We start from the raw sequence: 22761 nt of genomic DNA on the forward strand, positions 1-22761 counted from the left end.
AGAATGCCGCCGGCGGAGTGTTAACACGCACCAGTCACAGGGATCACATCTACAACGGGCCCAGAATGCCGCTGGCGGAGTGTTAACACGCACCAGTCACAGGGATCACATCTACAACGGGCCCAGAATGCCGCTGGCGGAGTGTTAACACGCACCAGTCACAGGGATCACATCTACAACGGGCCCAGAATGCAGAAGGCAGTAATTTACTGATTATTGCTAAAACCCGGCTGGGGAGGGAGGGGGCAGCTTTTAGTCACTATGGGCCCAAACTCTGGAACTCTCTCCCAGAAAACCTGAGAGCTACTGAATGTCTCAGTACTTTCAAAACTAGGCTGAAAAGGCATCTTTTCACCACCGCATATAATAATCTATGATAATCAGTTTTATTATTTTATGCTTTTATTAATATCAGTAATTGTGGGGGGTCGGGGGGGCGGTCGCTTCCCCCAGAAGACATAGGGGCTAGAGGCCCCTTTGAGGAGGGGCCCTTAAAGAGGACATGGGTATTTAAAGTCCTTTATGATGGTTTTTAATTTTATTTTTTTAAAACATTTTTACTCTATTTTTGTTTCTTTTGCGCTTATTGTTATTTATTCTGAGCTTATTTGAATTTCTTTTTCTTCTTTTTAAATGTTTGCAAAATTCTTTATAAACGCTGTGGCTAAAATGCGCTATATAAATAATGATTGATTGATTCAGATAGATAGATGAGAGAGAGAGTTTACTTTTAACCACCTTTATTAAACAGTTAGCAACCAATCCTAATCACAGCCCTGGCGGGTCAGGGACACACTTAAAGCCGTGCCTGAGACTAAGATACGAAAAACTGAGTTGGGAAGCTCAAAATTCCCACCAGAAAGCTGCACTTGAATGACTGACATTCTGGCTGCTGACTCAGAGATAGAAGTTGGTGATGTGACAATACTGAACTTACAAGAATGGCGAACGCATGGTTACTGCAAGGGACAATGCTTGTGAAATTCTGTGCAATGTTTCTTTTTAACTGCTTCAGAATCTTTGGCTAGAAGGCTGAACTGAAAGCAAATCATGAATCTTTCTGTTATCTTACTTTGTATGTAGCCTAAGCGCGTTTCCCCAGCAAAGACGATAATCGCCGGTTAGTCACTGTCAGATATCGACACCGGGATACTTGTCTGATTACGCTCATTACCGATAATATCATCATATCACCCAGACGTAATTGGTGATTTGACATGTTCCCAGGTATAACAATACAAGGAGAAAAAGGATTTTACTCATGGGATCAGGAATCCAAGTGCCAGTTGCTGCTGCATTAGCTGCTGGGAATGTTCACATCTCCTCCTTTCAGTGATACGTGTCGAGTGTAGGGACACCTGGCAGAAAGATGACTAAGGACTGCACTGGGAACACTGGTCTGACTGTTATGGGAGGTTCACGTCCATCTTGCTGTTGATGTGTTCCTATGTATTCCTATAGCTTGTACTTAATGTTTTACCTCTAGTTTTGAGCAAAGATGCACTGACTCACAATTAGTGATCATATGACTGCAGCAGATTGTCAGGACGCACAGAACACTCTGCAGACTATAATTCATTTTGAAGTGTAAGCTGTGCTGCTAATTATAATGAAAACAAATGCTTATTGTAATGCTTTGTATTTTACTAATGTGTAGGATGTGTATATGTCTGTGTCTTAAAGTGTTTTCTGTTTCAGGCTGAACAGCTGTGATCTCATAGATAAACACTGTGAAGTGCTGTCTTCAGTTCTCAGATCAAACTCTTCCCCCCTGAGAGAGCTGGACCTGAGTGACAATAACCTGAAGGATTCAGGAGTGAAGCTGCTCTCTGCTGCACTGGGGGATTTACACTGTAAACTGGAGATACTGAGGTCAGTATTACTGGGTATTCCACACCGCAAACTGGAGATACTGAGGCCAGTATTACTGGATATTCCACACTGTAAACTGGGGATACTGAGGCCAGTATTGCTGGGTATTCCAAACCACAAACTGGAGATACTGAGGTCAGTAATATTGGGTATTCCACACTGTACGCTTTAGATACTGAGGTAAGTATTACTGTGTATTCCACACTATAAAGAGGAGATAGTGAGTAATTAGCTAAGGGAAAGAGAGGAGGAGTTCTGCCTTGTCTTAGACACTAAACTGTAATACTGGAATTATTTATTAGAGCATCACATATATTTAATAATTATAATGGTGAGGTGATACTATTTATTGGGGAGTTTCTGTCTTTCTCTGCAGGCTGTCAGGCTGTAGAGTCACAGAAGAAGGCTGTTCTTCCCTGGCTTCAGCTCTGAGGTCAAACCCCTCACATCTGAGAGAGCTGGACCTGAGCTACAATCACCCAGGAGACTCAGGAGTGAAGCTGCTCTCTGCTGTACTGGAGGATCCCAGCTGTAAACTGGAGAAGCTGCAGTGAGTACAGAATATGCATTTTACACAAAAGTAACTGGACAGCAAGAAAACCCACGATGCCTTTCAGCAGTTACATAATAAACAAACACAAACAGCTTCTGTTTTCTTCTCCTACTTCCTTATATCCCACAATCTTATCAACCATCGATCCATGTTAGAAATAATTAAGCAGTGAAGCAGGAAACATCCATTCAACCATATTGTGACGTCCACTGAGCGGAGGAGCAGGCAGACAGGGCAGTGGAGCCGTGAAGACGAGCAAACGGGGTTTATTAAGGGCAGACGAGGAAACACGGCTCACAACATCAATGACAGATCTAGGGAAACAGACCTGAACACAGACTGAAATACACAAGACAAGCCGAAATAACAGGAAACAGCTGGTCACAATCGGGGCAGCAGACGTGGTTAATGAGGGGGCGTGGCACACAAGGATCACACGAGCTGGGCGTGACACATATAATCCATGCAAAACATTTGTGTTGGTTAGCAAAGTTAACAGCACTGTTACAGATAAACATGATGACTTTAACGTGTTATGGACAAAAAAATAATGGACACCAAACAGAATCGGAATGATTGTTAAAATTATTTTTAATAATTTAATTGTTTTCTGAAAATCCATTATGTCATGGCCCTTATTCTCCTCATTTGAATACAGTGCTGCAGTGTAAAAACTGGATTTGAAAGTGTTTAATCTTTTTAAGGGTGGGCCGGTGTGAACTCACAGAGAAATGCTGTGAGGCACTGGCATCAGCTCTCAGATCAAACTCCTCACCCCTGAGAGAGCTGGACCTGAGTGACAATGACCTGCAGGACTCAGGAGTGAAGCTGCTCTCTGCTGGACTGGGGGACATACACTGTAAACTGGAGATACTGAGGTCAGTTTTACTGGGTATTCCACACTGTAAACTGGGGGTAATGAGGTGAGTATTACTGGGTATTTCACACTGTACAGTGGAAATGCTAAGGTAGAAAATAACTAATGATTTCAAAATAAAGCAGGAGTATCTAAGTCTAGGGGTTGACTTAAAAAATAACATTAGACTCGCTACAGTAAGTGGAATGTCGAAAGTAAGACTGCATTGGAGGCTAAGGATGACATTAAAAGTTTCTTCCAATATTTTAACTCCAAAAGAGCTCTAAAAGCTGAAATCACTCATCTGCAGGATAGTAAGGGCCTTATAATTGAAAATGAAAACTGATATAGTAAATGAGTTTAATGATTATTTTACACGGGTGTTCACAGTAGAGGACATGATTAACTTACCACCATTTTGAACAAATACAGTGTCGTATATAAACAATATACAGTCCCTCCACAATTATTGGCCCCCTTGTAAAGATTTGTAAAAAGGATTCGAAAAAAATCCACCTTTTGGTGAAGCAGCTTCATCTCACACTGAAAAAACGAGAAAAATCCAACCTTTCATTGAAATAAATTTATTCAAAGAAAAACAAATCCTCCATCAAGAAATAATTATTTTCAACAAAAACACACGATTATTGGCAGCCCTGCTTTTAATACTCTGTACAGCCTCCCTTTGCCAGTATAACAGCACTGAGTCTCCTATAACATTTTATAAGGTTGGAGAATACAGAGCAGGGCATCTGAGACCATTCCTCTTTACAGAATCTCTCCTGATCACCCAGGGTCCTCGGCCCTCTCTTGTGCACTCTCCTCTTCAGCTCAGCCCACAGGTTTTCAGTGGGGTTCAGGTCAGGGGACTGAGATGGCCATGGCAGAAGCTTGATTCTGCGGTCAGCTGACCATTTTAATGTTTATTTGGACATGTGCTTAGGATCACCGTCCTGCTGGAAGATCCAATGAAGGCCCAGTTTTTGTTTCCTGGCAGCGGCAGCCAAATTGTGATATAAAATGTCCTGGTATTTCATGGACCCCATAGTGCCATGTACCCTAACGAGGTGTCCAGGGTTTTTGGAGGAAAATCAGCTCCACAACATCACAGAACCTCCACCATATTTTACAGCTGGGATAAGGTTCATTTCATTATAACCATCCTTCTTTTTACGCCAAACCCACCTTGAATGTTTATTGCCAAAAAGCATTTTTGTTTCATCAGACAGTTGAATTTGATTCCAGTCAAAGTTGTATAATGTTTTGCAAACTCCTGGCACTAACATTTTAAGTAAATGACAGAAAAAGCTTCTTTCTGTCATAACTTTCAAAACGTCTGTTAGCATGAAGGGGGCGTCTGATGGTTTTTTGGAGACGTGGTAACACCAAGGTTTTACTTTGTCTGGTAACTGACTAACAGTCATCCTTGGGGATTTTTTGTCTCTCTTACGATCCTCCTCACTGTATGTGGGGGCAAAATAAACTTGGGTCCTCTTTCAGGCAGGTTTCTAACAGTTCCAGTTAATGCCCACTTTTTAATTATTGCCCTAAGAGTAGAAATTGGCATTTTAAGGTGAGTAGCTATTTTTTAATCCACATTCCCTGACTTATGAAGGTCAGCACACTTCTCCCTCATTTGGTCTGTGTGTCTCTTATCTTTCCCATGTTGATGGATGACTAAGGGAATTTGGCCTCTGTGTCTCCTCATGTTTGTACCCCAGTTACTCAGGAAGTCATGGATTACAGCTTGAAGGCTCCTACTCACTCCAATCAACTCAAATATGTATAATTTACATGGGAAACATGCTTCAGTTACATTGTGTTCACTATAATTTGCAGGGCTGCCAATAATCGTGGCTCATGTGTTTTTGTTAAAAATAATTATTTCTTGATGAAGGATTAGATTTTTCTTCAGATAAATTGATTTTAATTAAAGGTTGGATTTTTCTCATTTTTTCCGTGTGAGATGAAGCAACTTCACCAGAAGGTGGATTTTTTCTTACCCCTTGTACAAAGGGGTGCCAATAATTGCGTAGGGCATGAAGGGAAACTGAGGCTGATGTGGTACAAAGCCTATAGCTAAGCTCAAAATAAATAAATCACAGGGTCCTGATGGCATCTTACCTATAGTTTTAAAATAAATGAGGGTTATTATTAGCCAACCTTTAACTTTACTGTTTCCGAAATCCTTATTTGCACGTGAGGTACCTTATGATTGGAAGTATGCTAATATAGCACCCATATTCAAAAAAGGGGATAGATGTAATCCAGAAAACTACAGGCCAATTACTTTAACTTGCATAACTGGAAAAGTTATGGATACAAATAACCTGGATACAAATAACATTCTGAGGGGTAGCCAACCTGGATTTAGGAGAAGTAGATCCTGTTTAACTAATCTACTTGTGTTCTTTGAGGAAGCAAAAATAGAACTTGGTCACAAAATGTACTTAGATTTGCAGAAGGCCTTTGATGTTGTCCCCCTCAAACAGATCTTGCTTAAGCTCAAAGCTGCAGGGATTTTAGGAACTGTAGCAACTTGGATTGAAAACTGGTTAACTGACAGGAAGCAGCAGGTAGTTATTAGAGGCACAATGTCACAGTGGGCCTGCGGTCATAGTGGGGTACCGCAGGGTTCAATTTTAGGATCACTATTGTTCCTAATTTACATTAATGATATTGACACCAATACATACAGTAAACTAGTTAAATTTACAGACGACACCAAGGTGGATGATGTAGCAAATACTGATCTAGCAGCGGAGAGGCTACAACGGGATCTTTATTTAATTAGCGACTGGGCTGATACCTGGCAGATTAAATTTAATATAGATAAATGTAAGGTAATTTATGCAGGGAGCAGAAATATAAAGTACAGATTTTTTATGGGTTTCACTGAAATAAAGGTTACTAATTATGAGAAAGACCTCAGTCAGTATGTTGATGCTTCCATGTCCCACTCTCACCAGTGTGGGGAAGCAATTAAAAAGGCCAATAGGATGTTGGGTTACATCTCTAGGTGTGTGGAGTTTAATTTAAATGAAGTGATGCTAAGATTATACAATTCCTTGGTAAGACCCCACCTAGAATATTGTTTTAATGTGAGAGGGGGATATAGGGATGTCGAAGGAACAATGAGGTTCGCTTTGGTCCGTTCAGAAATATTTCTTAAAATATACACAAAATTATGATATATTTCATAAGCATTGATAGGTAATCGGGGGCAGCATGGTGGTGCAGTGGTTAGCACTATTGCCTCACACCTCTGGGACCTGGGTTCGAGTCTCCGCCTGGATCACATGTGTATGGAGATTGCATGTTCTCCCCATGTCGTCGTGGGGTTTCCTCCAGGTACTCCGGTTTCCCCCCACAGTCCAAAAACATGCTGAGGCTAATTGGACTTGCTAAATTGCCCATAGGAATGCGTGCGTGAGTGCATGGTGTGTGAGTGTGCCCTGCGATGGGCTGGCCCCCCATCCTGGGTTGTTCCCTGCCTCGTGCCCATTGCTTCCGGGATAGGCTCCGTACCCCCCGCAACCCAGTAGGATAAGTGGTTTGGAAAATGGATGGATGGATGGATGATAGGTAATCCCACTAATTAATAAAATGAAAAAGTAGCCACAAGCCATCTACACTCGGACGTGCTATAATCACCCACCTTCACACACGGACTGGGGAGCCCCTTTCAGTCCTGGCAGGAGACCAACACGTGATTCCTGAGAAGTGCCGGGCGATGCGCGCTCTATCCCACGACTTATCTCTGGTCAGTGCTGAGCTCTCCCCCTTCCTTTATGCTAAATCTGGAGTGGTACGCGTGCGGGGAGGGGGCGAGCTGGCCAGGCTCACCCCCTTACTCAGGGAATATGCTCTTTATTCTCCAATTCCTGTCCAGGTGAGGCTGTTTTGCGCTTGCGGTTACAAAGCATTTTGGGCAAGACTTTCCCTTTTCCCCTGGGAGAGAAAAGATAAGCCTCCCTTTCCGCTGGGAAAGGCAAGATAGGTGTTCTAGCTCTTTCTGTGAGAAACAAGTTATATAAGTGATCAGTGAAAAAACATGTTTGTGCAGTTCACCTGTGGCACAACAATAATGTGGGTAAATCATGGTGGACGTTGTATTTGAATCCCGGGGTGTTTAGTCCAAACACGATCAGAATCAGTCCATACCTCAATCTCCTCATAGGTATGTCTGCTAGGTGGAGTTGGAGGTGCAGTATAATCCCGTTATAATGGACTCGCTTATAACGGAATATCATCTATAACAGATGAGGTCTGCTGGTCGTGCGCCTTTAAGAACCTCCAGAAAAAGCATCGGATATAGCGGACTCACATACAATAGAATTTCGCTTATAACGGACAAACAGTTTGGTCCCGTTTGTCATTTGCCGTGTGTCTGTGGCAGGATACACGTGTGTGAGAGTGTCTGCGGCAGGGTACGTGTGTGTGAGAGTGCCTGTGACAGGGTACGTGTGCGTGAGAGTGTCTGTGGCAGAGTACGTGTGTTTGACAGTGTCTGTGGCAGGCTACATGTGTATGAGAGTGTCTATGGCAGGGTACGTGTGTGTGAGAGTGTCTGTGGCAGAGTACGTGTGTTTCAGAGTGTCTGTGGCAGGGTACATGTGTATGAAAGTGTCTGTGGCAGGGTACGTGTGTTTGAGAGTGTCTGTGACAGGGAACATGTGTGTGAGAGTGTCTGCGGCAGAGTACGTGTGTTTGAGAGTGTCTGTGACAGGGTACATGTGTGTGAGAGTGTCTGCGGCAGAGTACGTGTGTTTGAGAGTGTCTGTGACAGGGTACATGTGTGTGAGAGTGTCTGCGGCAGAGTATGTGTGTTTCAGAGTGTCTGTGGCAGGGTACATGTGTATGAGAGTGTCTGTGGCAGGGTACGTGTGTTTGAGAGTGTCTGTGACAGGGTACATGTGTGTGAGAGTGTCTGTGACAGGGTACGTGTGTTTCAGAGTGTCTGTGGCAGGGTACATGTGTATGAGAGTGTCTGTGGCAGAGAACGTGTGTTTGAGAGTGTCTGTGGCAGGGTACGTGTGTGTGAGAGTGTCTGTGGCAGAGTACGTGTGTTTCAGAGTGTCTGTGGCAGGGTACATGTGTATGAGAGTGTCTGTGGCAGGGTACGTGTGTTTGAGAGTGTCTGTGACAGGGTACGTGTGTGTGAGAGTGTCTGTGGCAGGGTACGTGTGTTTCAGAGTGTCTGTGGCAGGGTACGTGTATATGAGAGTGTCTGTGGCAGAGTACGTGTGTTTGAGAGTGTCTGTGACAGGGTACGTGTGTGTGAGAGTGTCTGTGGCAGGGTACGTGTGTTTCAGAGTGTCTGTGGTAGGGTACGTGTGTATGAGAGTGTCTGTGGCAGAGTACGTGTGTTTGAGAGTGTCTGTGGCAGGGTACATGTGTGTGAGAGTGTCTGTGGCAGGGTACATGTGTGTGAGAGTGTCTGCGGCAGAGTACGTGTGTTTGAGAGTGTCTGTGGCAGGGTACGTGTGTGTGAGAGTGTCTGTGGCAGAGTACGTGTGTTTGAGAGTGTCTGTGGCAGGGTACATGTGTGTGAGAGTGTCTACGGCAGAGTACGTGTGTTTGAGAGTGTCTGTGGCAGGGTACGTGTGTGTGAGAGTGTCTGCGGCAGAGTACGTGTGTTTGAGAGTGTCTGTGACAGGGTACATGTGTGTGAGAGTGTCTGCGGCAGAGTACGTGTGTATGAGAGTGTCTGTGGCAGGTTACGCGTGTATGAGAGTGTCTGCGGCAGGGTACGTGTGTGTGAGAGTGTCTGCGGCAGGATACGTGTGTGTAAGAGTGTCTGTGGCAGGGTACGCGTCTATGAGAGTGTCTGCGGCAGAGTACGTGTGTTTGAGAGTGTCTGCGGCAGAGTACGTGTGTTTGAGAGTGTCTGTGACAGCGTACATGTGTGTGAGAGTGTCTGCGGCAGAGTACGTGTGTATGAGAATGTCTGTGACAGGGTACGTGTGTGTGAGAGTGTCTGTGGCAGGGTACGTGTGTTTCAGAGTGTCTGTGGCAGGGTACGTGTGTATGAGAGTGTCTGTGGCAGAGTACGTGTGTTTGAGAGTGTCTGTGGCAGGGTACATGTGTGTGAGAGTATCTGTGGCAGGGTACATGTGTGTGAGAGTGTCTGTGGCAGAGTACGTGTGTTTGAGAGTGTCTATGGCAGGGTACGTGTGTGTGAGAGTGTCTGTGGCAGAGTACGTGTGTTTGAGAGTGTCTGTGGCAGGGTACATGTGTGTGAGAGTGTCTACGGCAGAGTACGTGTGTTTGAGAGTGTCTGTGGCAGGGTACGTGTGTGTGAGAGTGTCTGCGGCAGAGTACGTGTGTTTGAGAGTGTCTGTGACAGGGTATATGTGTGTGAGAGTGTCTGTGACAGGGTACATGTGTGTGAGAGTGTCTGCGGCAGAGTACATGTGTGTGAGAGTGTCTGCGGCAGAGTACATGTGTGTGAGAGTGTCTGCGGCAGAGTACGTGTGTTTGAGAGTGTCTGTGACAGGGTACATGTGTGTGAGAGTGTCTGCGGCAGAGTACGTGTGTTACAGAGTGTCTGTGGCAGGGTACATGTGTATGAGAGTGTCTGTGGCAGGGTACGTGTGTGTGAGAGTGTCTGTGGTAGAGTACGTGTGTTTCAGAGTGTCTGTGGCAGGGTACATGTGTATGAGAGTGTCTGTGGCAGGGTACGTGTGTTTGAGAGTGTCTGTGACAGGGTACGTGTGTGTGAGAGTGTCTGTGGCAGGGTACGTGTGTTTCAGAGTGTCTGTGGCAGGGTACGTGTGTATGAGAGTGTCTGTGGCAGAGTACGTGTGTTTGAGAGTGTCTGTGGCAGGGTACATGTGTATGAGAGTGTCTGTGGCAGGGTACGTGTGTTTGAGAGTGTCTGTGACAGGGTACATGTGTGTGAGAGTGTCTGTGACAGGGTACGTGTGTTTCAGAGTGTCTGTGGCAGGGTACATGTGTATGAGAGTGTCTGTGGCAGAGAACGTGTGTTTGAGAGTGTCTGTGGCAGGGTACGTGTGTGTGAGAGTGTCTGTGGCAGAGTACGTGTGTTTCAGAGTGTCTGTGGCAGGGTACATGTGTGTGAGAGTGTCTACGGCAGAGTACGTGTGTTTGAGAGTGTCTGTGGCAGGGTACGTGTGTGTGAGAGTGTCTGCGGCAGAGTACATGTGTTTGAGAGTGTCTGTGACAGGGTACATGTGTGTGAGAGTGTCTGCGGCAGAGTACGTGTGTATGAGAGTGTCTGTGGCAGGGTACGTGTGTGTGAGAGTGTCTGTGACAGGGTACATGTGTGTGAGAGTGTCTGCGGCAGAGTACGTGTGTTTGAGAGTGTCTGTGACAGGGTACATGTGTGTGAGAGTGTCTGCGGCAGAGTACGTGTGTATGAGAGTGTCTGTGGCAGGTTACGCGTGTATGAGAGTGTCTGCGGCAGGGTACGTGTGTGTGAGAGTGTCTGCGGCAGGATACGTGTGTGTAAGAGTGTCTGTGGCAGGGTACGCGTCTATGAGAGTGTCTGCGGCAGAGTACGTGTGTTTGAGAGTGTCTGCGGCAGAGTACGTGTGTTTGAGAGTGTCTGTGACAGGGTACATGTGTGTGAGAGTGTCTGCGGCAGAGTACGTGTGTATGAGAGTGTCTGTGACAGGGTACGTGTGTGTGAGAGTGTCTGTGGCAGGGTACGTGTGTTTCAGAGTGTCTGTGGCAGGGTACGTGTGTATGAGAGTGTCTGTGGCAGAGTACGTGTGTTTGAGAGTGTCTGTGGCAGAGTACGTGTGTTTGAGAGTGTCTATGGCAGGGTACGTGTGTGTGAGAGTGTCTGTGGCAGAGTACGTGTGTTTGAGAGTGTCTGTGGCAGGGTACATGTGTGTGAGAGTGTCTACGGCAGAGTACGTGTGTTTGAGAGTGTCTGTGGCAGGGTACGTGTGTGTGAGAGTGTCTGCGGCAGAGTACGTGTGTTTGAGAGTGTCTGTGACAGGGTACATGTGTGTGAGAGTGTCTGTGACAGGGTACATGTGTGTGAGAGTGTCTGCGGCAGAGTACGTGTGTTTGAGAGTGTCTGTGGCAGGGTACATGTGTGTGAGAGTGTCTGCGGCAGAGTACGTGTGTTTGAGAGTGTCTGTGGCAGGGTACGTGTGTGTGAGAGTGTCTGCGGCAGAGTACGTGTGTATGAGAGTGTCTGTGGCAGGGTACGTGTGTGTGAGAGTGTCTGTGACAGGGTACATGTGTGTGAGAGTGTCTGCGGCAGAGTACGTGTGTTTGAGAGTGTCTGTGACAGGGTACATGTGTGTGAGAGTGTCTGCGGCAGAGTACGTGTGTATGAGAGTGTCTGTGGCAGGTTACGCGTGTATGAGAGTGTCTGCGGCAGGGTACGTGTGTGTGAGAGTGTCTGCGGCAGGATACGTGTGTGTAAGAGTGTCTGTGGCAGGGTACGCGTCTATGAGAGTGTCTGCGGCAGAGTACGTGTGTTTGAGAGTGTCTGCGGCAGAGTACGTGTGTTTGAGAGTGTCTGTGGCAGGGTACATGTGTGTGAGAGTGTCTGTGACAGTGTACACGTGTGTGAGAGTGTCTGCGGCAGAGTACGTGTGTGTGAGAGTGTCTGCGACAGGGTACGCGTGTGTGTGAGAGTGTCTGTGACAGGGTACGTGTGTGTGAGAGTGTCTGAGGCAGGGTACGTGTGTGTGACAGTGTCTGTGGCAGGGTACGCGTGTGTGAGAGTGTCTGTGACAGGGTACGTGTGTGTGAGAGTGTCTGTGACAGTGTATGTGTCTGTGAGAGTGTCTGTGACAGGGTATGTGTCTGTGAGAGTGTCTGCGACTCCCCACCCCCAGTGCACTAGGTGACCTGCCCCACCCAGAGGCACAGGAGAAAAGAACCACTACCCCAAAGTAGAAGCTAGTTGAAGTGGCAGGAATGGGGGGGCGAGTAAAGTCAGTATTTCATGTGAGGAGTCGTAGAGGGGTGAGGAAAAGAAAAAGAGATAAATGCAAAAAAGTAAAAAACGAAGGATTCTATTTATATATGATGATTCTGGATGATTGGAGCCGTAATTGTCAAAAAGAAATTAGTAAATAAAACATTATCACACATATACACTCCTCAAAAAAATTAAAGGAACACTTTGAAAACACATCAGATATCAATGGGGAAAAAAATCATGCTGGATATCTATACTGATGTAGACTGGGTAATGTGTTAGGAATGAAAGGATGCCACATCGTTTGATGGAAATGAAATTATCAACCTACAGAGGGCTGAATTCAAAGACACCCCGAAACTCAAAGTGAAAAATGATGCGGCAGGCTAGTCCATTTTGTTGAAATTTCATTACAGTAACTCAGAATCATACTCAGTAGTTTGTATGGCCCCCACGTGGTTGTATGCATGCCTGACAATGTCGGGGCATGGTCCTAATGAGACCACGGATGGTGTCCTGGGGGATCTCCTCTCAGATCTGGACCAGAGTATCACTGAGCTTTTGGACAGTCTGAGGTGCAACCTGGTGGCATCGAATGGACGAAACATAATGTCTGTGGGGGGCAGTCAATGGTATCAATTCCTTCATCCTCCAGGAACTGCCTACATGCTCTTGCCACATGAGGCCGGGCATTGTTGTGCACCAGGAGAAACCCAGGACCCACTGCACCAGCATAGGGTCTGACAATGGGTTCAAGGATTTCATCCTGATACCTAATGGCTGTCAAGGTGATGTTGTCTAGCCTGTAGAGGACTGTGCGTCCCTCCATGGATATGCCTGCCCAGACCATCACTGACCCACCACCAAACCGGTCATGCTGAGCATAACGTTCTCCATGGCTTCTCCAGACCCTTTCACGTCTGTCACATGTGCTCAGGGTGAACCTGCTCTCATCTGTGAAAAGCACAGGGCACCAGTAGCAGACCTGCAAATTCTGGTATTCTATGGCAAATGCCAATCGAGCTCCATGGTGCTGGGCAGTGAGCACAGGGTCCACTAGAGGACATTGGGCCCTCAAGCCAATGTCATGAAGTCTGTCATTGACCAAACAATCATAAACATTCACACCAGTGGCCTGATGGAGGTCATTTTGTAGGGCTCCAGCAGTGTTCATCCTGTTCCTCCTTGCACAAAGGAGCAGATACTGGTCCTGCTGAAATGTTAAGGACCTTCTACGGCCCTGTCAGCTCTCCTTGAGTATCTGCCTGTCTCCTGGAATCTCCTCCATGCCCTTGAGACTGTGCTGGGAGACACAGCAAACCTTCTGGCAATGGCATGTATTGATGCGCCATCCTGGAGGAGTTGGACTACCTGTGCAACCTCTGTAGGGTCCAGGCATCGCCTCATGCTACCAGTAGTGACACTGACCGTCGCCAAATGCAAAACTAGTGAAAAAACTGTCAGAAAAGTTGAGGAGGGAAAAATGCCAGTGGCCTCCACCTGTTAAACTAAATGAAATGAAATTAAATTCCTGGTTTGGGGGTCGTCTCATTGTTGCCCCTCTAGTTCACCTGTTGATAATTCCATTAACACCAAAGCAGCTGAACCTGATTAACAACCCCCTCCGCTACTTAACTGACCTGATCAATATCCCAGAAGTTTAAAAGACTTGATGCTATACTCTGATTAAAAAGTGTTCCTTCAATTTTTTTGAGCAGTGTATATTAATACATACATATATATGTCTATACCTACACGAACACACTTTCATACATATCTGTAATGATTGAAACATACAATACATGAATCAAACAGTAATAATAATAATTAATAAAAATAACAGCAAAAAAGTAAGGGGGGGGGGGGGGCGGGCGTTGACGTAGCTTTTATCCACAAAATAGTTTGCTGCAAACATCAGCAAGTACACATCCATCTATCCATCCATTTTACAAACCACTTATCCTACTGGGTCGCAGGGGATACAGAGCCTATCCCGGAAGCAATAGACAAGAGATAGGGAACAACCCAGGATGGGGGGCCAGCCCATCGCAGGGGACATTCACACACCAGTCACTCACGCATGCATTCCTATGGGCAATTTAGCAACTCCAATTAGCCTCAGCATGTTTTTGGACTGTGAGGGGAAACCGGAGTACCTGGAGGAAACCCTGTGACGACATGGGGAGAACATGCAAACTCCACACACATGTGACCCAGGCGGAGACTCGAACGGGGTCCCAGAGGGGTTAGGCAACAGTGCTAACCACTGCACCACCCTCTGCAAACATACCAACAACCAGAATTCCAGAAAAGTTCTTTAAATTTGAATGAAATAACAAATAAAACACTTTCAAAACAGCCTATATTTTATTCACAACAGATACATAGATAATATAACAAATGTTCAAACTGGGAAATTGTACACCTTTATCCAGTAAATGAGCTCATTTCAAATTTGATGCCTGCTACATGTCCCAAAAAAGTCGGGAGTCGGGACTTACAGGGACAACAAATGCCTGAAAAAGCAAGAAAGTTTAAAAAGATTCAGCTGGGAAAACATCTAGCAACTAATTAAGTTAATTGATATCAGGTCTGTAACCTGATTAGCATTAAAAGGGATGTCAGAGAGGCAGAGTCTCTCAGAAGTAAAGATGGACAGAGGCTCTCCAATCTGTGAAAGAGTGTATAAAATGATTGTGGGATACTTTAAAAACAATGTTCCTCAACGTGAAATTGCACAGGATTTGCAAATCTCATCATCTACGGTGCATAACATCATCAAAAGATTGAGAGAAACTGGAGATATCTCTGTGCGTAAGGGACATGGCCGAAGACCTGTATTGGATGCCCGTGGTCTTCAGGCCCTCAGACGACTCTGCATCACTCATCGGCATGATTGTGTCAATGACATTACTAAATGGGCTCAGGAATACTTCCAGAAAGCACAGTCGGTAAACACAATCCGCCGTGCCATCTGCAGATGCCAGCTAAAGCTCTATCATGCAAAAAGGAAGCCATATCTGAACATGGTCCAGAAGCGCCGTCGTGTCCTGTGGGCCAAGACTCATTTGAAATGGACTGTTTCAAAGAGGGAAAGTGTTCTGTGGTCAGACGAGTCCAAATGTGACATTCTTGTTGGTAATGAAGGGTGCCGTGTCCTCCGGGCTAAAGAGGAGGGAGACCTTCCAGCGTGTTATCAGCGTTCAGTTCAGAAGCCAGCATCTCTGGTGGTATGGGGGTGCATAAGTGCATACGGTATGGGCAGCTTGCATGTTTTGGAAGGAACTATGAATGCTGAAAGGAATATAAAGGTTTTAGAGCAACACATGCTCCCCTCCAGAGGACGTCTGTTTCAGGGAAGGCCTTGTGTATTTCAGCAGGACAATGCAAAACCACATACTGCAGATATTACAACCACATGGCTTCGTCGGAGAAGAGTCCGGGTGCTGAATTGGCCTGTCTGCAGTCCAGATCTTTCACCTATAGAGAACATACAGTAATTACCTGTGACACCCATGGTGCACTGTGAGCAGGTATACAGGCCAACGGAGCATGCAGATAATTATCTGTGACACCCATGGTGCACTGTGAGCAGGTATACAGGCCCACAGAGCATGCAGATAATTATCTGTGACACTCATTGTACACTGTGAGCAGGTATACAGGCCCACAGAGCATGCAGATAATTATCTGTGACACCCATAGTGCACTGTGAGCAGGTATACAGACTTACATAGCTTGCAGATAATTATCGGTGACACCCATTGTACACTGTGAGCAGGTATCAGTACTGACTACTTTTTATATTGAGTCACATGTTTTATGTGAATTACTTTGTACTGAACTGAAGGCCAGTATTTGTCACTGTGAATATGTTGTTGCAGACGTCCATCCAGAAATCAGAGCTGGGGGAAAAGATAAGGTCCTTATTCCAGTTAATTTTTGGTACAAATATCAATGTGTCTGTCGCAGATGGAGGATTATATATTCTAGAGGTTTCTTTTTATTTTTAAGTTGCAGAATGTTGTCTCATCTGAGGAGGATTCAGTGTATTATGTGTGAGGTCCATTTTGGTTTTGATGCTGGATTCAGTTAGTAAATATTAGAAAAATTGCATATTCTCAACTCGTATTTATGGATTAAGTCTTTGAATGTCATGAAATGACTGTTACTGAAAAGGAGGTGGAGATGTGTAATCCCTTTCTGTCCCCGTGAGTGATAGTGAATAGTGATATTGTGAAGTAGGAAGTCCAGATTATTCCAGATTGGCGTGTATTTACAGGGTCTGAGAGTACAGTTAGTGATTTTAATGGCTTTCCACTGGGCTGTCAGTGCTGTGGAAATGGCAGCACTGTGTTGTTAAAGCAGTTTTGTTTCTTTAATGACATTTTGAGTAAGTCTGCATGTCTGAGATTTTTACAGTACAGCTGCTCCTGCTGTAACCATGAGCTGCTGTTACTGCTGAAGTGTGACCATTTAGTTAAGTCTTGCAGTTGATTTGCTAAGTAATAATTAAGAAAAATGAGCTTGTAATCCACCTTGAGATTTATTTTTCTGTAATGTGGAATGTTTGTGTCATGCCCGGCTCGTCCGCTCCTCCTGTGTACCACGCCCCCTGCTTACCCACGTGTGTTTCCCGGATCGCACCCAGCTGTGTCCGTTTGCTTTTAATCAGTCCTGTGCATTTAAGTCCTGGTCTCCCCAGTTTTCCTTGTCTGTCATTGATGTCAGTCGATGTTCGTGCCCTCGTCTTTGAGATTAAACCCCTCGTTTGCCCTGATTCTCGGCTGTCTGCCTGCTTCTTACTCGCCTGCCCGCACGATCGCCGCTCTGCCCGCGATCGCTGCCGTCTCCCGTGACAGATTGATGTTGCGCTTTTGTTTTTCCAGCAAAAATGTGACATTAATGAGTTGAGTTTGAAAGAATTTTTCTGAAATTATTCTGGACGAGTAATTTTATTTTTATTGATTCAAGTGGGAGACTCATCTATTGTTTTGAGTAAGGGGGTGTAGTTGAGGGTAACCAAGTCAGACAGCCTGTGGGAGATGTAGATACCCAAGTACCGGATATTTCCAGTGTGAAATGGACCATCCTGATCAGCTGATTCCCAGGCATCTTCAGACAGTGAGAATATTATGGGTTTTTTTTCAAGTTTATTGTGTAGTTTGATATATTTTGAAAAGGTGTTAATAAAATTAAAATTTCATATATTGAGGGTTTCGTAAAAACAGCAAGATATCATCTGCATAGAGATTAATTTTGTGTTGTTATTAGTATGAATTCCATTTATTTCACTGTTCTGTCGTATTGCTGCCACAATTGTTTCTATGAAGATGGCAAACAGTGAAGGAGAGAGTGGGAATGCAGGCCGTCTTCCCCGGCGGAGTGTGAATGCAGGTGATGTCATCCCATCTGTGACACTGTAGCTTTGGCTGAGGTGTACAGTATTTTAACCCAGTGGGTGAACGATTCTCCGAAGCCAAATCTATGCAATGTATTAAAGAGGAATGTCCAACTGACTGTCAGATGCAGTTTCTGCATCTAATGATGTAATCATGGTTTTAGTGTGGGTATGCTGAGCAGTCTAGACTAAATTAAATAATAATTGTCTTGTCTTGATGAAATCTGTCTGATCAGGATGGATTATAGTAGGAATGACTGTCTGTAACTGAGTGGCGAGAGCTTTTGTAATGATTTTCAAGTTATTCATTAATGAGAGTGGTGGGTAACTGGAGGGTTGTGTTGGGTCTTTATCAGGTCTCAATAACACTGTAATGGCCGGTAACTGGAGGGTTGTGTTGGGTCTTTATCAGGTCTCAATAACACTGTAATGGCCGGTAACTGGAGGGCTGTGTTTGGTCTTTATCAGGTTTCAATAACACTGTAATGGCGGGTAACTGGAGGGTTGTGTTGGGTCTTTATCAGGTCTCAATAACACTGTAATGGCCGGTAACTGGAGGGTTGTGTTTGGTCTTTATCAGGTTTCAATAACACTGTAATGGCCTATACATTCCTGCAGGGTAACCATCCGGTCTGGCGATTGGTTGTTAGGCATTTGGTTGAGGACCTTATGGAGTTCTTCTGATGTTAATGGTGCATCAAGCAGAGGTGGAGATTTCAGGTCCAGAGAGTACAAATCCAGACCAAGATTTTGTTTCAACAAACCAGTTGAGTCTCTGTGACTCTTTATATTCATCTGGTTGGTTGAAACAAAATCTTGGTCTGGATTTGTACTCTCTGGACCTGAAATCTCCACCTCTGGCATCAAGGGCATTTGCTGTTTCATTGGTTAATATGGGTAAGTCTAGATTATTTTTAAATGATTCTATATCAACTGGATCTGGTTCTGAGAAGTATAGGTTCTTATAAAATGTTCAAAAGATGTTAATTTTGCGTGATTATTGAAATATTTATTAGAGGAGTCACTTTTGCTTAAAAGTAATGCTTGTAATGGTCAGGTGATCTTATTTATTGTGGATTTTTTTTCCCATCTTTCTGCAGACTGTCAGGCTGTAGAGTCACAGAAGAAGGCTGTTCTTCCCTGGCATCAGCTCTGAGGTCAAACCCATCACACCTGAGAGAGCTGGACCTGAGCTACAATCACCCAGGAGACTCAGGAGTGAAGCTGCTCTCTGCTGTACTGGAGGATCCCAGCTGTAAACTGGAGAAGCTGAAGTGAGTACAGAGTGTGTGTCTGACACACTACAGATACTTATGCATGTATGTGAAGAAGAGGCACCAATTAATAAATGGATACAGCAGTAGTACTATGTCATTCTGCTTCTCCTGTAGTGTGGATTACGGTGGAGAGTGCAGGACCAGACCAGGCTTACAGAAATGTAAGTGTCTTTGCATGTTGTTGTTTTTATTAATAATGCCATGAATACTATGTTATGGTTGTATTCACACAATTGTTGTGATGAGTGTGGCTTTTTGCACTGTGTGTAGATGGATTTCCATGTTTGTGTTTAGGTGAGTTTCATGTCATTTTAGACAACATCCAAACGCGAAACAAAAAATCTGAATCATCACCAAAAACACTATGAATTCATTTAATCGTTTTTAAAAATATTTTTTACTAATGCTTTATAGCTGCTTGTATTATCTTGGTGTTTGTGTGGGAGTGTAGGATGGTTACATATATTCTGAATTAGTTATACATCTTTAATTTCACAAAAAAAGAATCCTTTGCATTTGTTGATGCCGTGAGTGTATGTGTTTTCTGTGTGAGATTCGTTAGTATTGTCCTGAGGAGGCACCTGTAGGCAGTGAGACCGGACTCTCTCCTCAAGTGCAAAATGTGAATTTGCATTTTTACAGGGTGGTTCTGGAACATACTTAATATTCATGAGAGAATATTACTGATTGGTCACTGAATCCTTTAAACCAGGGGAGCCCAAATCCAGTCCTGGAGGGCCAGAGTCCTGCACATTTTTGGGTTTCCCCTCATTTAACACACCTGATTCATCTCCTTGTGCTAATAACCACACAGCTCTTGAGCTGAATTATTTATGGTGGAACAGGGAAAGAACTTTGCTACACAGGGCACCGGCCCCCCAGGACTGGATTTGGACACCCCTGCTTTAGGTAGAAGAAATAGGCAGCACAAGTCGATGTTAACTGGCCAATGAGGTAGTGCCCCTCTCATAAATATTAATCAGCTAGCCAATCGTGTAGGGCTTCGCTCATGAATATTAAAAAGTTCTCCTGATCCACGGTGCTAAAAGAAATTAGCGCCCGGGACACACTGGATGTGCGGCGGAAAATATCAAATTTCATTTCGGCGCCCATGTTAACAGATTAGAGCGGCCGCGTGCGTGCGCGAGATGCGGGGCTCACGCCTCGCGGCAGCGGCGCAGCATCTACAGTCACGCGCGCGGTAAGCGGTTCTCTATGGAAGCGTATTGCATTCATCTGGGAAAAATTAATTCTGTTTTTCCGAATTAATGAGTTAATAATCCCGTTTTTCAGAGCAATTTTTTTCTGAATTAATGAGAACCTTCCTGTTTTTTAATATGCACGATATGTGCCGAAATCATAGTTTATATCGGAATCCAGGTCCAAATGTTTATTAAATATCACTTTAAACATGTAATAATATTACTTAAATATTCTGTTATTGATGGCCATTTTAGAGCCGCATGCGCCGGAATTAGCCGTTTGAAGGAAAGACACTGACTTTAGTATTGATCTCTGGTGCCGTTTTATGCTTGTGATGAATATGTCTGATGAATGTCGCTGCTTTGTCATTTTTTAATTAAATTAATTAAGCTGTTAGTTTAGCTCGCGCCCCATTTTGGCGGCTCTTCCCGCCGCCGTCGCGCGCCCTCCTTATGTTTCATAAACTTCAGTTCCCGCTTCGTTAGGGGAAGCTGTGCTGTTTTTATATCGTACAGAAACATAAAGTACAGGCGGCCTGATGGGATTAATAATTCTTCCTCCTGCCTACAGACTCCTGCCAGCTGACGCTGGACCCCAACACTGCAAACAGAGACCTGTCTCTGTCAGGGGGGAACAGGAAGGTGACAGGGGGGGCAGAGTGGCAGCCATATCCTGATCATCCAGAGAGATTTGACTTCTGCCTCCAAGTTCTGTGCAGAGAGAGTCTGACTGGCCGCTGTTACTGGGAGGCTGAGTGGGATGGATATGGAGCTGAGATAGGAGTGACTTATAAAGGGATCAGGAGGAAAGGAGAGAGGGACAGTGGGCTTGGATTCAATAACAAGTCATGGTGTCTGTGCTGTGATACTAACAGTTACTCTGTCCTGCACAATAATAAAGAGACTCTCATACCCATACGGCCCTCAGGCTCCCGCAGAGTAGGAGTGTATCTGGACTGGGGGGCTGGTGCTCTGTCCTTCTACAGAGTCTCCTCTGATGGACTGACCCCCCTGCACAGATTCACCTCCTCATTCACTGAGTCGCTCTATCCAGGGTTTTATGTTATAAACTCCTCAGTGTCACTGTGACGTGTTGCTGGTTCTCCTGGCAAAAGGGTAAAATCTCTGCTTTTTAACCTTTATAATCATTTTTACTCTGAAATGTACAGAACTGTGCAAAAGTCTTAGGCAGGCAAAGAAAATGATGTTTAGATTATCCTCCTGTTGGTGTAAAACTATGATATGATGCCTGTCAAAGTGTGTCAGCTTCGCCATTTCAGAACCTCTGCTAAAATCATCCCAGTATTTGCAGTGACCGTCCAGTGCAGCCATGTATTTTTTGACTTGACCACTAACACACCTCATACAGCTAGTCAATCTCTCACTGACTTTTTAACCAATATATTTCATTATTTAATTGAGCTGTTGGTGAAATTTAACAAAATCATGGAACGGCTGAGGTGCCCCTGAGGAGAAGTTTGGGAACTGAAGCGGTGTTCATCTAGCCATCCAACTAGATATCAGTAACTTTTTAGAAAACAGAAGAAATTATTACTAGTTTTTATTGTGTTACTTTTAATTTGCACACATTCTAATATTAAATTGTGTATTTTGTTCTAAGCCAAAATACACTTGCTACCCAGATAAACAGCTTTAAACATTTCTTTGGACTGACTAAGACTTTCGCACAGTACTGTATGTTTGACAAAAAATAAATGACTGTGTTTAGTGAACTGAATAACATCAAAAATATAGTTTAATAGTTTTTTTCTTTGACTAAAATGTAATTAAATGTAATCCTGATTGGGGGGGGGGCTATCCCCTTCTCTTGTATATGTACATTTTATATATTATATATTTATGTCCATTTACTGTATTTCCTCCCAGTACTATGACAATAAAGGCTTTCTGTTCTGTCCTATTAATGTCCTGCTTCAGCGTCACCCAAAGCATAACTGAGTAACATAATGAAACCACAGTCTGCTGGATTAAGTTAAATTCACTGTATTACTGCAGCTGAACAAAACTGACACAATGACTGTCAATCAATGTATAAAATAATCATTTAACTAGAGACATAACAGACTGAAAAAAAACTGGAAAATATAATTATGTCCTGGTTCAGTGGATTAAAGTAAATAAAATTATTATTAATATATTTAAGTAAAGAAATTTGATTTGTTAAATAATTAACACCCTTGCCACCCCCACCCCCCAGTAATAGGTCTGCTTGCTCCCCTGTCATACAGAATAGGCAGGTGTCCAGGGTCCCATACCCCCCCCCCCCACCCCACCACACTGTAAAAGAACTGGGTACTCCCCGTCAGGCAAAAAAGGCATGTGCCCAGACAACCTTGCCACCCCCTCCCCACTGAAAAAGGTCCGGTTACGCCCCCGTCAGACAACGGGCAGGTGCCCAGGTAGCCTTTCCACCCCCACCCCACTGAAAAAGGTCTGGTTCTCCCCCGTCGGACCAAAAGGGCAGCTACCCAGGCACCCTTGCCACCCCCACCTCACTGTAATAGGTCTGGTTATGCCCCCGTCAGACAGAACGGACAGGTCCCCAGGAACCCTTTACCCCCCCCCCACCCCACTGTAAAAGGTCTGGTTACTCCCCCATAGGACAGAAGGTGCAGGTGTCCAGGCAACCTTGCCACCCCCACTCCACTGAAAAATGTCTGGTTCTCCCCCG

The 22761-nt window shown here is 44.7% G+C and overlaps 3 protein-coding genes across 8 annotated transcripts in view; 2 read left to right on the forward strand and 1 right to left on the reverse strand.

The window, feature by feature from the left end:
• Positions 1-21990, forward strand: part of LOC125723833 (NACHT, LRR and PYD domains-containing protein 12-like) — a 44155-nt gene extending 22165 nt beyond the window's left edge. Inside the window, exons 7-12 of the mRNA XM_049000665.1 lie at positions 1699-1872; positions 2249-2422; positions 3130-3348; positions 18691-18864; positions 18982-19028; positions 20641-21990. Coding sequence (XP_048856622.1) covers positions 1699-1872; positions 2249-2422; positions 3130-3348; positions 18691-18864; positions 18982-19028; positions 20641-21158 — 1306 coding nt within the window. The 3' untranslated portion in view covers positions 21159-21990. The remainder of the gene's footprint in view (positions 1-1698; positions 1873-2248; positions 2423-3129; positions 3349-18690; positions 18865-18981; positions 19029-20640) is intronic.
• LOC125723834 (NACHT, LRR and PYD domains-containing protein 12-like) overlaps positions 1-22761 on the reverse strand; it is a 360722-nt gene that overhangs the window by 264954 nt on the left and 73007 nt on the right. The gene's annotated exons all lie outside the window — the stretch shown is intronic.
• Positions 7186-12749, forward strand: LOC125723831 (keratin-associated protein 16-1-like). 6 transcript variants are annotated; one of them, XM_049000656.1, is made up of 3 exons: positions 7186-9000; positions 11461-11610; positions 11851-12749. In XM_049000656.1, exons 1-3 carry the CDS (start codon positions 7544-7546, stop codon positions 12113-12115), a joined length of 1872 nt encoding a protein of 623 aa, XP_048856613.1. In that variant the 5' UTR covers positions 7186-7543; the 3' UTR covers positions 12116-12749. The 6 variants fall into 6 exon arrangements, with proteins under 6 accessions (XP_048856613.1, XP_048856612.1, XP_048856610.1 ...); XM_049000655.1 differs by having other exon boundaries at positions 10951-11610; positions 11851-12748; XM_049000653.1 differs by having other exon boundaries at positions 9751-11610; positions 11913-12072.

Source organism: Brienomyrus brachyistius, unplaced genomic scaffold (assembly GCF_023856365.1).
Source record: "Brienomyrus brachyistius isolate T26 unplaced genomic scaffold, BBRACH_0.4 scaffold52, whole genome shotgun sequence".
Taxonomy (NCBI): Eukaryota; Metazoa; Chordata; class Actinopteri; order Osteoglossiformes; family Mormyridae; genus Brienomyrus; species Brienomyrus brachyistius.

What these genes read in the sequence shown, in the direction of transcription:
- LOC125723831 (XM_049000653.1), top strand. Translation starts at nt 7,544, where the DNA reads ATGAGGTCTGCTGGTCGTGCGCCTTTAAGAACCTCCAGAAAAAGCATC. An exon ending in TATGAGAGTGTCTGTGGCAG is followed by an intron (nt 9,001 to 9,750) that starts GTTACGCGTGTA and finishes TGTCTGCGGCAG; the next exon opens with AGTACGTGTGTTTGAGAGTG. An exon ending in TATGAGAGTGTCTGTGGCAG is followed by an intron (nt 11,611 to 11,912) that starts GTTACGCGTGTA and finishes TGTCTGTGACAG; the next exon opens with GGTACGTGTGTGTGAGAGTG.